The sequence below is a fragment of the Diadema antillarum genome, unplaced genomic scaffold, assembly GCF_040938485.1.
Source record: "Diadema antillarum isolate AM-2024a unplaced genomic scaffold, OU_Dant_1.0 scf00000036, whole genome shotgun sequence".
NCBI lineage: Eukaryota > Metazoa > Echinodermata > Echinoidea > Diadematoida > Diadematidae > Diadema > Diadema antillarum.
The window spans coordinates 4862349-4877500 of NW_027270925.1; the positions used below are offsets into that span (position 1 = coordinate 4862349).

At 39.9% G+C, this 15152-nt stretch overlaps 1 protein-coding gene across 1 annotated transcript in view; it reads left to right on the forward strand.

The window, feature by feature from the left end:
• Nucleotides 1–9967: 9967 nt before the first annotated feature.
• The window catches only part of LOC139745546 (uncharacterized), a 5582-nt gene continuing 397 nt past the window's right edge, over nt 9968–15152 (forward strand). The window contains exons 1-5 of the mRNA XM_071655940.1: nt 9968–10062; nt 10677–10740; nt 12313–12388; nt 13462–14251; nt 15110–15152. The exon at nt 15110–15152 is cut by the window's right edge and continues 397 nt beyond it. Of these exons, the coding sequence (XP_071512041.1) occupies nt 10732–10740; nt 12313–12388; nt 13462–14251; nt 15110–15152 (918 nt within the window). The 5' untranslated portion in view covers nt 9968–10062; nt 10677–10731. The remainder of the gene's footprint in view (nt 10063–10676; nt 10741–12312; nt 12389–13461; nt 14252–15109) is intronic.

A 15152-nucleotide genomic window follows, 5' to 3' on the forward strand; every position in this document is an offset into this window, starting at 1 on the left:
GCATAATAAATGATACAATGTTTCTTTGCTGTTTCAAAATTCTCTCAATCAAACCCACACACAGACACACACACAGACACACACACACACACACACACACACACACACACACACACACACACACACACACACACATCTATCTGACCATCACATCTCAAATTATAAACAAAGATCCAGTCATTGTAAATTAGCATGATTTTCAGAGCTTCGTTCGAGCACAACATAACTGTCAAAACACATGTGTGTCTATAATACGATCTCCTCGGACAATCTTTGGCAGGGAATTGTGTACTTTATGCACAAAGTTGAGCAAGGTTATACCAGTTTTATCTATTTCAAAGTGCCTTTTGAACCATCCGGTAAAGTTTGTTACCTGGAAATTTTAGATTCCTTGGCGAAATTACCGTTGTTCAGTTATGGCATCAGGATAAATCCGTGGCAAATCCCGATGGAAGTCTAAACGGTCTATGCAAAACAGTGACTTCAGGTTGATAAGTTATTATGTTCATTTAAGGCCATCAATACGCTGAATTCATATGGAAATACTGATGTTTCGTCTGAGAAATTATGCAAGCTTCATGCAGCATTTTCTACAGGCATGCTTCTTCAGTATTATGTAGATCAGAGTAAAATCAATATGAGCTTTCACCACGGTAAACATGCACACTATAGCGAATATACACTCACCTGTTTAAGGGCATGCGATTTGAAAGACAACAACAACAACAACAACAAAACTTCTTAATCTATGCTCTTCAGTGGACATATTTTGGACCAGAAGAAATGCAAACACACGCCTGTTGAAAGGCATAAATTATTTTAATTGATTTCGTCGTCGTTGCATTCATAGATTTAAATCATACTTAAACTATTCCTCTTTTTTTCAAACATAGTTATAATCAATTGTATCTCTCACACCAGTGATCATAGCTTTAAGAGCTAAACTTTTCAAGTGAGTTGCTACTTTATATACGTATATATATAGTTTGAGCTGAGGAAAATATCGTTTAAGATTGGTAGTTTGGGGATCTTGATAACATCTAAATTTGAATACAGTTTTGAGGTGCTTGTTTATTCGCTAATTATGACAATAAGAACATCCAAGCAAAGCAAAACTCTTTTACATAAACTGTTGCTGTATCGCTCTGTCAAATATTGTTTCAAATCTTGTCAATTTGTCAAAACTTTAAAAACCATTTCCATGAATATCCATTGACGTTCCTACATATGAATTACTTTCCGTTGCGAGAGCCTATTCTTGCAACATATAAATAATAGCGAGCTTCTTTTGTAAATATTTCTGTAGATACTATTTATGTGTCATGATCGATTAATCAAAAATCGAAAATGCAACTGTATATTTTATGTATACCTGGAGTCATAGTCATGTTTACATGGAGTTAGTGTCTCATATACATCTATGCGTGTCGTGAACGCGATTGTTGTTTGTGTGGATTGTGATTCTAGATCTTTTGTTTTTAAAACTTGAATATTATGTCTTCTTTTTTGAGATAAATGATCTGGAAAATAGCAATTGCCACAACATCTTGCCGGCAAGAGTGCCTTATATGTACAGAACTATAGTTACAGTAAGAAAATGTAGAATAGATTGCGAGTGAATTTGTCGCAGTATGGTAATGTAATTCAACACGTACTATGCAACGAGCAAGGTAGACATAGAAAATAATGGTGTTTTGAAACAGGGGAAAATGTTGATGGTCTTAGGTAGATTGTACCGATGACCACGGACAATTGAATGTATTCAAACGTTACTTATCATAGTCATTTTTACATCATCGCGGTTTGTGCGTGACGGTGTGTGCTGCTGCTGTGTGTGTGTGTGCATGTGCGCGTGTTCTTTCGAATAAATTATCAAAGTCACTTACATTGTACTTATACCACTCTTCTTTAATTTCACAATGCAGGAATGTAAAGCAAGTAGTAAATCATGCAAACCCTCACAAAGGACAACGGATACTATTTCCGTCTTTCGATGAAAAAAAAAATAAGATCAATATTATGGTCGTACCATGTTCTATAGTACTACAGCTACTGCAGCCTCAAAAGTTGTCTTGTACTTGCCTTCTTTGTACGTCAAGTGCCTTTCTAGATTTTATTGGATTGATGAGTACGTATGTGTATTTATATCATTGTATTTCTTGAACAATCAGCTTTAATATGATTACGTTCAGTGCCTTTTTCTACATTGTGTGGAATAAAAGAAATGTCTACCAGTAAACTTCGATCCCATGCATGGTATTTGACTATGTGTTGGTGTAGGAGAAAGACAGAGAGAGAGAAAGAGAGAGAGGGGGAGAGGGAGAGAGTGGGAGGGAAAGAGGGAGGGAGAGAGAGAGGGAGGGAAAGAGTGAGGGAGGAGAGATGAGGACAATTAAATGGCCTACAGACAGATAGTGGAGTTAGAACTTTGATAAATACCTCGAATATATCAGAGGAGAGATTATGGATGAACGACGTTACTTTGAGATACACTGTAGATTGACATGGCACATGAATTATTGTTGTTGCTGATGTTTTAATTTTGATATTGTTTTATCAGTTTTGTTCTTCTCCAGCCAGCAAGGTTTGATTTCAATACTTAGTATTCAGGTTCAGGTTCAGGTTCAATGACATTTATTTTCAGCAACTATAAATGGAGTCAAAAGAGGCCTGAGCTTTCGATCCTATTATAGCAGAATCTTCGTCAGAGGCAAAAATACTAGTAGGTAATTTTTTCCTCTGACGAATATTCTGCTAAGATCGAAAGCTCAGGCCCCTTTTGACTCCATTCTACTCCATTGGCTCGCCGCTATTGGATAAGCCGTTTTCAGCAGTATTTTTTGCTACAGCAAATATAAACATAAATAAGTACAAATAACATGAGATCAATTTGAAAAAAAAAAGAATGCTTGGGGCATATCTCTGTAAGTAAGAAAAACTTGGGACGAGTGTGCCTGTAACACAAATGAATATTGTATAACATTCCATAGCATGCAATATCATATAGCAAATGGAATAAATATTGATACAAGCGTCTTAAGTTTTTTTTTAAAAAAAAAGGTCAGTGGGCTGGCGAGGGTAAAAAAAACAGCAGAGAACCAAACAGATTGCAGAAATGACGGTAATGAAGGTGAATTTTTCGCCAAAGAGAGAGAGAGAGAAAAAAATATAAAGTGTTCGACATGGGGATGTGTCTGATGTCAAGACTTGTCAAGAGGTAAAGAGAAAAAAACAAAGAAAAAGACAAATGGAACAAACGAAACACAAAATGAGAACCATAACTCTACTCAGTAGTCGAGTCACAGAAAAACAGATTTGTGAGAAATTACAGAGAATTTGAATATATTCAATAAAGTTATGTCTGCATGGGTATCTTTGAGAGAAAAAAAGGCACAACAAATCTTCGACAACAACAACAAAAATGAACATATGATGACTGATACATGCACTAAAATATTTTAGTTCTTATTCTCTATTCGTGAAACATTTGCTAAACATCTCTGGAATCATACATGTCCTATCCGCAAATGATTTTCACCTTGATATTGTGGATGTGTGTGTGTGTGTGTGTGTGTGTGTGTGTGTGTGTGTGTGTGTGTGTGTGTGTGTGTGTGTGTGTGTGTGTGAGTGTGTGTGTGTCGTGTGTGTGTGTGTGTGCCGTGTGTGTGTGTGTGTGTGTGTGTGTGTGTGTGCGTGCGCCTAAATACGACTATGATATTACTGAATGTTTCTTATGCGATCCATTTGAAAGTAGTATTTTTTTCTTTCGTTCGACTCAACTCAAAATTTTAGCAATACAGGTGTATAGCTAAATGTTTGTTTGTTTGTTTGTTTTTGTCTGCAACATGTATTGTATTGTGATAGGATAGTAACAAGGGCAGGATTATTGTGTGTTTACAATGTAGGCAGTTCAATCCTGCCTTTACAATTTAGAAAAGGGTTACTTCTAGTGACCAAACAAAAATTATCTTAGAGTACCTTATGTATTTGAATACTTTTTTCCACAAATCATATTATATCTGTTATATACAAAGTATTACAATTACCTCAATGACTAATTACCACCTATTTTTTATGACTTGTTCTATCATTCTTTCTGTTTTCAATTGTCATACTCCACATCATTATGAAAGAATAAACAGATAATGACGATATCATGTATTATTGGCATCAGTCTCGAGGTATCTTTCCAACAATGTTTGTTTTGTTTATTTGTTTGTATTGTTTGTGTTTAGATTTAGAGATCTCAATGGAAATGCCCATAGGGATAAACGAAACGCTTCCGTTGAGCGTGATTATAGGAAGGTATAGATTTTTTTTCGTCATTGAAAGTCTATGTATTGAAAACTTGAGACTGTTACGAAACTCCACCCTAGCCTTGTAATCATGTCGATATTTTCCTCTTTTCATTCTTTGAGTGTGTGAAATCGAGCAAAAGGGCTAAAGAACTCGCTGGCCTCATTAAAGACCAGATTCAGTGGTCTTTAGATTCAGGATTGTTTGTGTTTGTTGTTTGTTTATCGCGTATGTTTTTACCGCTTGGGAGATGTTGTCGTTTTAGCATGAATACAACTAGAGATATTCAATGCACAAGTATCAAGGCTCTTTTCTCTTATTATATTTTATTCAGTCATTTATTCATCTGTTCATCCTATACATAAAATTATTGTTGTCATTAACAGTCGCGTCAAAGTGAGGTCGCACAGCATCTGCATCAGCGTCCCTCTTTAGATAGTTGTAGCGATATCAACAAAAGAAAAATGGCTACTACTCCGCGTGAGCGAAGTTCTGCTGGTTGGTCCAGCGGCAGGTCGATCTCAGATTCCGGTAACCAAAAGCTGAATGCTGGTGCTGTTCCTCGTGATCGTACTGCGATCTTGTAAGTGCCCTAGTTATGAATATGAGAGCAAAACAGATATCCTTAAAAAAACTGTATTATGGTAGCGTTCACACTTCAAATCTCGGAGCTCGAGCCCGGATGGGGAGTGCAGTCGTTGTGCGGGAGCGGGGCTGCGGAGCGCGACGGGGCGGGGACGGCCCGGGGCGCGGGCGGGCAGACTAGAGGGAGGAGGATCAAAGGAGTGTGCCAATGCAATATTCATCCCACTTCTACTTCTACTTCTACGTGGATACACTCAGCAACGTCCAAGACTGTATATATTACGCCAAGGTGTAACTTGAGTGCATGTGAAGCCGGTGGTGCATAATATGTATGGTTGGCCTTGGGGCACCACCTATCGGCAGTGCACCTTCCCATCGGCACCCTGCGTATATGGCTGTTTGCGTATAGAACGAAAAGGTATGCGCGGGATTAAGTGTCATAGCTATAAAGACAATAAAAACAAAGAAACGAAAATCAAACTCAAACAGACCAAGCTAAAAATTACACATCCACTCAGTAACTGATGCATGGCTGTGAAATTCACGTGTATTTATGCTGTGAAATTCACGTGTATTACCTATGGAGGGGGAGGGGGTGCCGATCGCAAGGTACCCTTTTTCTTTAGCTGCGCGAAGAAAACGGAATGCACACACTAAAATTGCGCTATTTTAAAACGGAGATTCATAATCAACGAGACGGTCACGACATTCAAAACTGCAGTATTTATGGCATATTTGAGGTAAGAATTAGGCGGATTTGTGTTATATTTTTAGAATAAACAAGCTACAGATCCTTCATAGGGTGACGATAGGTGGTACCCCCAACCCTACAACTACAAGTGCAAGTAAAAAACCATCCCTTGGAGCTACTTGTAGTTGGATGAGATGTGTGCCCTGTGCTGAAGACTAGACGTCCACGGATAGAGCTGTGATGACGTCTACCGGCAAATCCAGAGACTCCAACTCTCCCGTTTTCGACGGGAGATCTCCCGCCGAAAACCCATTTTTGCCAAATCTCCCGTTCTCCCGCTGGAGATTTGATTTCTCCCGCTCTGGCTCTGTGTCTCCCGGTGGAAAGGATTTCTCACTTATTGCTATGGTATGTTAAAAAAAAAAATAAGCCTTAGATAGCACCAGGGGTAGGAACTTCGTGCTTCGCACACATCAACTTGGAGTCTCCCGTTTGCTAGGGGTTTCGGGCGGGAGAATCTCCAGATCAGAAGGAGCTTGGGGTTGGAGTCTCTGCAAATCATTCCACAGCCTCACAGCTGTAGGCATGAAAGAGTATTTAAACACATCTTTGTGTTTTTTGGTGGAGTATGTTGTTAGAAGCTGAAATCTAGCTGGACGATAACTTCTCAATCTTGTGTTGGACATTAGTGAGAGATAGTAACAGTACTAGTAGATCTAGTCTTTATTGATTGCAATGAGGTTGTGTGATATCTTATACATAGAGCATGATTTTGATGCCGTTTTCTCTTCTGGATTGGAGCAGAGCCCATTGTAGTGAGTCAAGTATTGCAGTTACACTCTCAGTACGTTGGTAGATGTTCTTCACAAATCTGGCAGCTCTTCTCTCTATGGCTTCGATCTGGTTGATGGAGGTCTGATGGTATGGGTTCCATACAGTTTAGCAGTACTCCAGCTGTGGTTGTACTAGAGTGACGTAAGCCTGTTCTTTTAAAGGGGCATAGTCCCGGCAGTGTAGAGGGCGCTGTTGATGATACTGCCGATCACCGTTTGCATTGATACGAAGATTACCGAAGTTGAGCTGTCGTCAAGAGTAAAGTGTGTAGGTGTTGCTAAGTAACATTGCCTTCGTTGTCTTCTCTGCGCATCGCGCAGTCTGTAGTAATGCCAGGGTGCGTGCATATGTGCTTGTTATTATGACATCACAAAAGAGGTTTGCTAAAGCTGTCATCCCCCTCAGCCGAATCATGAGCCGAACTGTGATGGGACCACTGACTACAGTGGATCGGACTTCTTCGGACTCGGGGAAGTGGGCCAAAGCGTAAGCGCTAAAGAGGAGTCGATAGCGTAGGTCTGTATAGGAAACTTGCGCCGTGCGCAGGTGTACGCATTTGACTAAAACACCGGGACCATGCACCTTTAAGTGTGGGTGACATCGTTTGAGATTTCTTTTGATGAGACCTAGCATCCGATTTACTTTCAAAGTGATGTTATTTATATGAGTTTTCCATGTGAGCTTTGAGATGAAGGTTAGACCCAAGTACGGATATTCGGTCACAGATGAGAGTTGATCCACACCAAGATGGTAGTCAAAGCCAACATTGTTGCGTCGGTGAGAGATCTGCATTACATGACACTTACCTGCATTAAATTTCATCTGCCATTTAGCTGACCAAGAGTCCAGCATATCAAGATCTTTCTGGAGAGCTCTGCAGTCCTCATCATTGTTTATTACCCGATACGTTAAACAATCATCGGCAAACAGTCGTATTGGGGATGAAACAGAATCTGTTATGTCGTTAACTACTTGCTTCTTTGACTACTTGCTTCCTGTATACAGCCAGTATTGTGCTACTGCTGTCACAAGCTTACAATCAATTAAACTTCCACCAATTAAAAAAGACTGGATTGCACATGTTACTATACAAGACTGCACAACTCTGTATGCAAGTGTAATGTAAATGTATTCTTATGCTAGCCCTTGATACATTAATGTCATTATATACCGTACCGGTACAATGAATCATGGGGGGGGGGGGGGGGGGATGTGTTTTGTATTCTTACTGCTTCTATCATTTCTTTGACCAGTGACACATGAAAACACAGTACATTATATACATTTAAATCTACTTTGAAATCGTAACGTCATTATTGCCATGCTGTTATCATTGTCATCGTAAGTGATTACATGTAGGTACAAAATTCAGCGCAACATGGCAGCCATCAATGCACAGCACTACACATCACCCATGATTGTTAGCAACACACGACAGTACCATCCAAACAAGTTGCTGGCGATTCCTACCCGGACCCAACTCTATCGGAACTCATTTTTTTCCGTGCACAATAACTACTTGGAATGGGCTTCCTAAAAACGCCCTTGAAGCCACTTCATTGGAGGCCTTCAAGGGAGCTCTTCCACTCGGCATCTAGACCGAGGAACTGGACTTTTTTACTCGCACCATATATTTTTAATGCACCAATAAGCATACACTGCAAATGAGCACCTAAGTTCAATTCCTTAGCACTACGTCTTGACTTATGAATCCTGCTGAGTATCTTCGTAGAAGTAGAAGTAGAAGGTACCAGTATCACTATCAAATTGAGACTGCAGAAAATTTACAGCAAAGCAGAAAATACTAGTAGCTGTCATTTCGATTAATTCGTTTATTAATAGATAGGTGCAATATAATTTCATCTGGCATACAATACCAAGTTACGAGTATACCTAGTCCAAATTATTTGTTTGTTGCTGCAATGTATATACATTGTACATACATGTACATCTCAACAACTTCTGAACAGTTGACTATGCTACAAATATCATGAATATGTCAATGGAACTCATTGATTCTGTGATTGTTTGTGTGGTAGTAGCTTGCTAGAAGCAACTTTTGTTCAACACTGGGTACCCCACAATTTTACTAGCACCTCTACATACTGAACACCATCACCTTTCATTGCTTTGGTCGCTGAATTAAAAACAAAAACAAAAAACAAACAAAACAGAAACTTCACCCACATTCATTACATCAACTGCATGGTTTTGGAAAGCGAAAATCTGTACTTTCAACAAAGATCTAGGAAATCACATCTCTGTGTGCAACACTGTTAAAAAACTAATTCTTTGATGAGCATGCACTGGATGGAAAGTCAACATACATCACTAAAGCAGTAGCTATAAATACTGGTACTCTTTCAGGTCACATCACATTGTGCATGCTGTCAAATTCATCGAAAAAGATACAAAGTAAACAACATGCACTGTCACTTCCTCTAGACACATATATCACATAACGTATCATGTATATTTAATCTAGCAATTATGTACTTTTTTGTCTCGCCCACCGAACGTGAAGGCGAGACTAAGGGATCCAAATGGCGTCCGTCCGTTGTCCGTCGTCCGTCGCAAATGTTAAAGTTTACCTGCAAGACTCTCTTATGATGCATAACTTGGCAACTGTTACAGCAATGGCAGCCACAATTAGGTGTTACAAGCACTAGGGGTATCTTCATATGGTGTTGTCGGAGGTCATGTGATGATGTCAAAGGTCATTTGAGGTCAGACGTTAAAGAGTATGTGTGCAAGACTCTCTTTTCTATGTTAAAGTTTACCTGCAAGACTTTCTTTTGACAAATAACTTCACATAAGTTGCTTGGATTACAACCTAACTTGGGTCATAGATGCACTGGGGGTACCATCATGTTATGGTGCCGTTGGACGTCACAGGATAAGGTCAAAGGGCATTTGAGGTCATACGTTAAAGTTTACTTGCAAGACTCTTATCACACGTAACTTGACACATGTTGCTACAATGGCAATCAAACTTGGGTGATGGATGCACTGGGGGTACCTGTACTGCCCTATTAGGAGAATCATGCATTATGGCGGAGGCACACCAGTCGCCTTAGCGACATTTCTAGTTTCACCATGACATCTGCTTTCACCGACTTAAGAAATCATTTCAATCACCCTTATTCTGCAAGAGTTCAGCATTTGAAAGTTGAATTTTAAAGAAGTACGTTATATCCCAATTTTTAATTTATGTACAATTGAAATAATTAATGTTCTGCAGAATAATACATCAAATCATACATGTAGCACTTACAACTTGTATGTGACACAGGTGATAGATAAGTTGTTCAAAGGGTAATTTATCTAGCTGATAATTAGAGAAGTTTTACCATTATTTTATTGTTACCATTGTTATGATTATTATTGTTATTGTCATTCTGCTCTTTAAAAAAATGTTAACTTCTTCCTATGCTTGTAATGACCCAACTATTTTCCAGGTACCCTTTACCCAACTACACATTTGGGACTAAGGGGCCCCTGTATGAAAAGGACTCCAGTGTGCCAGCAGGGTTTCAGCGAATGCAGGATGAATTCCAAAAGATTGGCACTCGGCGGTCGGTAGAGGGCGTCCTCATTGTCCACGAGCATGATCTTCCCCATGTACTTCTGCAGCTTGGCACAACATTCTTCAAACTGTGAGTGACTTTCTGGTTCCCTCTTCACATTTTCTGAAGTGCACATACCCAGGTTCATATTTTAGCACATAGATGTTTCCATCCATGACCATTTGTACTGTACATGCTATTTTTTCTTGCTAAAACTGATGAAGTTTGTTTATATTTTTCTCTTGCCTGCGCTGTTGTACGTAGCCATGAAATTATGGTTGTCAGCATCAGAAAGCCATTGTAGATAGTAACTGTCTCTCGCATCACCATCCAATGTCTGCTAAGTTATTCTAAAGATGACATTTGGAAGTCAGTACGTGCTTGTGATGTTAGAGCAAAACCACATGGATTGTGGATGGAATGATGCTCCTAAATTTTATGGTCATCACAAGTTTGATTCTTTGTCTTTTTACTTTTGGACGAAAAGATTATGATTGTTGTTTTTTATGGTGATGAATTGACGTATGTGATTAACTTTCTGTTAAAAAAAAAAGTTGTGAAAGACACATGAGGTAATTCTACATTGAAAGTGTTCCTTTGATCAGTCACATTTTAGCGTGATTTGTTGCTGAATATCTTTCCTCCAACCATTTTACGGACCCACCTTTATTACCTTTCGATTATATAAATTACTTTCACTGCAGACCTGGAGGAGAGCTAGGAGCTGGTGAGGGTGAGGTAGAGGGACTGAAAAGGTTGATGGCAGAGGTGAGATTTATCGTTGTAATTATTGTTGTGAAACAAGTGATTCGTAGTCAGGCAGATGAGTCGTTATTTCATTTAAAATTGTTTTCCTATGTAATACTGGTACCTTCTGTACATGTCTCCTGTCATGCAAAATTCAAATCAGCAATAGCATGGGAACAGAATAATTGATTTGTTCAAAAAGATGATCTCTGTTTGGATAAAATAGTATGAAGTTGCATCTATGATAAAGAAAAAGGCTTCGAACCATGTTTAGAAGGACCTAACATCTTGAGTACCAACTCAGATACAAAGTAGGAGTGTGTGGAACAGTTCTTGTACAGCAGGTGCGAGTGCATTTTCAAGTTGTCAGTTTTCTTATCAATTTGTGGAAACAGGCACATATTTGTATTGAAACTGGGTGTGGGTGCTGTGCAGTACCTTCATGTTGATGTGATAGTGGAAGAAAATGGAAGGTTTTGAATAGTTTGTGTGGAATTTCAGCTGGTTCCGGAGCCAAAATCAAATTGACTGTTTTCAAGACAAAGTCATCTACCTTATTTCAACTGAATTTTCACAGTGTATCACTGTCACCAATATTGCCAATCCCAAAGACCTATTTTGACTAATTTAAAAACTTTGAGCCTCCCTCAGGTGAGATGGCATTGATAGTGATGGAGACATGGGAACCTTCTGCCCCCCCCCCCCCGCCAAAAAAAAAAAAGAAAAAAAAAAGAGGCCACACATGCCCAGGGTAAAAGGGCTCTGTCCAGCATCTGTTGTGCCTTGTCTGTCTGGTGTAGTGATTTTGTGATTTTGATAGCAGTTGTGGTTGTTGACATTATGTTACCGTTTTTCACTTGGAAAAACCCAACCAGGTAGAATCATCTCCTTTTTAGGAGGGGGGGGGGGGGGGGGGGGGGACTCCAGTTTGAGATTTTGACCGTACAATGTATCTACAGTGTTGCTATGTATTTTGCTACGCTACTGATAGTTCTTGTACAGCAGCAGTATGACTTTGCCATTGTTCATGTGATGAGAAAAAAACAAGATGCCCAATTATTTCTCTCACTCAATTATTCAGGTGAAATTTACTATGCATTCTGTGAAAGAGTTGCTGATAAAAGGCCTCAAGCAGAGAAACTGACTCGTGTTTGCACTGTATGATTCCAAACAAGTTAGGCTGCCAGATGGCGTGTATCTTTTAGCTGTGCTGCACACTGGTACTGGTCTGACGGCTCAGGACCAGTAAAAGTCACTGTTGGACCAGTAACTTTTTCAGGAATGGACCAGTAAAACATGGAAAAACTGGGTACCTGCTGGTCTGGCAGACAGGTCGGACCAGTAGAAAAAATGGGTTAGTGTGCAGCCCTGCTTTCAGCACTGTAATTTTCAATCATACATTGACAAGCATGTAATTCCCAATTTTCAGAGAGAAAAGTGTACAACAGTCTTATTTTATCACTCTAGGGAAGAAAGTAATGGCTTATGAAATCTTAATGTGACTTTCCTGTGTGAATAGAATTACCATTGTGGATCTGGCTTAACCTTTTTTTTCCCCCTCTTTTTCTCATGTTTTGGAATCTTCAATGACAGTATCCATACATTCCAGCTCACATAACAAAACCCAAGGAACATAAACGGCTGTATTTCGTGCAGCTAGCAGAAAAAGGTGAGAAAGTAGACAAAATATATCTACTTTCGTAAACTTGTTTGATTATTATGACAGTATATCCTTTTGTTTGTCTATTACAATCTTCAGAATAGGCCAAGTCGGTGAATATATACTATGACATGTTTAACGGATGTACGTTGTCCAAGTGAATTTCATGGAAAGAAATAAATGTAGTGACCATATTAGAGAATGAATTCATGATAAAGGTTAAAGATTATATAAAGTTTTGGTACCTCAAAAGTTTCCCTGAGTTTCCTTGTCTTAGTTTGTGTTTCAGGTTAAAGTACCTTCCATATAACTAACACTGTGAGACTTACTTGCCCCTAAGTGCTCTCATGTCTTAGTAATCATGCAATAATGGTTTCGTACAATACGTGTATTTTGATTGTCGCGGTACTGCGTCGAGTCAAACTAACGGCTCGTTCGAATTTTTCAGAGCCCGCTCTGCTCTGGTACGAAACCATTATTGGTATATCCTATTCTGACGCCGTCATTTACCTACACAGGTTTATAATCTCAATTGTCAAATTACAGCAACAAGCTAACTACGAGTTTATCAAAGGGCAATTTAAAAAAATAAAACAGTAAAGCTACTACTTAGGTTACTCTTCACTTTGCCCAAAACATCCCTTTAGGTTCACCCGATCATGCTTTTCTTTGTATTTCCACTCAGCATTATGTCAAATCTTAAAATCGTACAGGTTTATCATAGGCACGCAGCGTTACTCAACCTGGTTACATATGGGTGACAATGTCACTATATCACAACCTATGTTTAAAACTGGCTAATAGTCTTGTGCCTCAGTTTTCGGTTCAAAGGCGTTGTTCTAGGACCAGATTTTCCTGACATGGACACATACGCCTCGGCTTATCATAACAGCTGAAGTTGTGAGTGTCGGCGGCAGATATATTTTGAAGGTATTTTAAGCAGACCCCAGGAGTCCAACTTTATGTAAACAAGTCACCAGCATATCGGCATGTGTTGCAGGTTTAACCTGTTATTGCAATGGAGAGCAATCAATGTTTCTGACTATAAACCATCTCCCATTTCGATTCTTTTCTATTTCCAGGTTACTGTGGTTACTCCAATGTCATTCAAATACCGTCTGCCACTCCCATCATGTCCGTGCCATCGCCGCGGAGCCGACCTTTCCTCTTCCATGCCACTGCCGCAGTCCCTACTCAGACAACCAAACCAAGACAACGTAGAGGGCGCCCTAGGAATGATGCCTCTGCTTTCGGCAAAAAGAGGGCCCACTCCACTGCGATAACGACCCTCAACATCCCATCACCAGAGGGTCTGCTCAAGACAGTGGACTCGGCGAAAAGCGGACTCTTTCTCCTCTCCAGTCTCGCAGAGAAAATGAACAACTCTGAGAGCCAATACCTTGACCAAGCACATGGACTCTTCTGTCCCAGCGACATCAGTGGACTAACCAGCCAATCGTCCGTGCAACAGCCAAATGTCATGCTGAACTTCGGTGCGGTGTCGCTGACTGCCCAGGGCAGCAACGTACAGCCTGCCGAAGGCTCGGTCCCATCCAGAGATGACCGCGCCACCACACCATCCAGCCCCATCAATGCCACATCTCCCTCGAGTGTGGTCGTTGCCACTCAGATCGACAGCCAGCCTGTGAGTCCGATGTCGGCAGAGTCCAAAGCCAAGGCGACATCAGCGGTGATGGGGGCCACCATGATGCCAGGCCACTCCTGCCCAGAGTGTGGCAAGAGCTACAGCTCCTCGAGCAACCTGGCGAGGCATAGGCAGACCCACCGGAGTGTGACCGACCAAAAGGCCCGGAAGTGCCCCCACTGTGACAAAGTCTACGTCTCGATGCCTGCCCTGAGCATGCACATCAGGTACTTGTCTCTTGTAAGAGTGGTAAAAGATCAAAGCACAACAACAACAACATTACCTTGGAATAGCTATCAAGTAAATCTTTATATTGTCCAAGCGTCATGGGGAAGTTTAGGGCCAATTTCTCATCGTAGTGAATTTTGGGTTATTTTCTAGACATATTAGTCACTGAAACTGAAGAAAATATGACTTATTCGTAAACGTAAAATACACTCCAGAATTTTAGCTTTACAATCTCAAAAAGGTAGCAATTTGTGGCAGACAAGCAACAGGACGGTTCTTAATTTTGTTACTGTACTTTTCATGGACTAACTGGAAGACAGTTTCAATCTCAAATATATTACAAAGAAATTCAAAGCTACATCTAATTCAGAGTTTATGGAGTACGGTGGGTTTTTATGGACGAGGGGAGATGGGGACTCTGCTGAAGATAAGTGAAACCAAAGTCTATTCGTAGATATGAAACTGTTTTGCCATAAATATCCGGTGATTTGTGAACGAACGTCAGGTGTGGTTTAGTTTGTATAACGCAGTATTTTGTATAATGATGTATCATTTTCAGGAAATAAATTCGTTTTCATTAATGCCCTAGATCATACGTCTTGCAAGCGCAAACTTGAGTAAATTGCAAATGAAGCTCCTAGAGAACCGGCAGGATGACGAATATCCATGGAACAGAAACATCATAGAAAATGTAGATTAAAAAAAGGTCACTCGATTTTACAGTTTCAATTTCATACTTCAGAACATACTACAGAGTCTGTGGAATGCAAAATCAACAAAATGCTTTGCTGATATGCTTAGTAACAAAATTAATCTTTAATGTTTTTATTTTATCTTCTTTTCACTTTTTTTTTCAGGACCCACAAGCTTGGCTGCGAGTGTCACATATGCGGGAAGTCT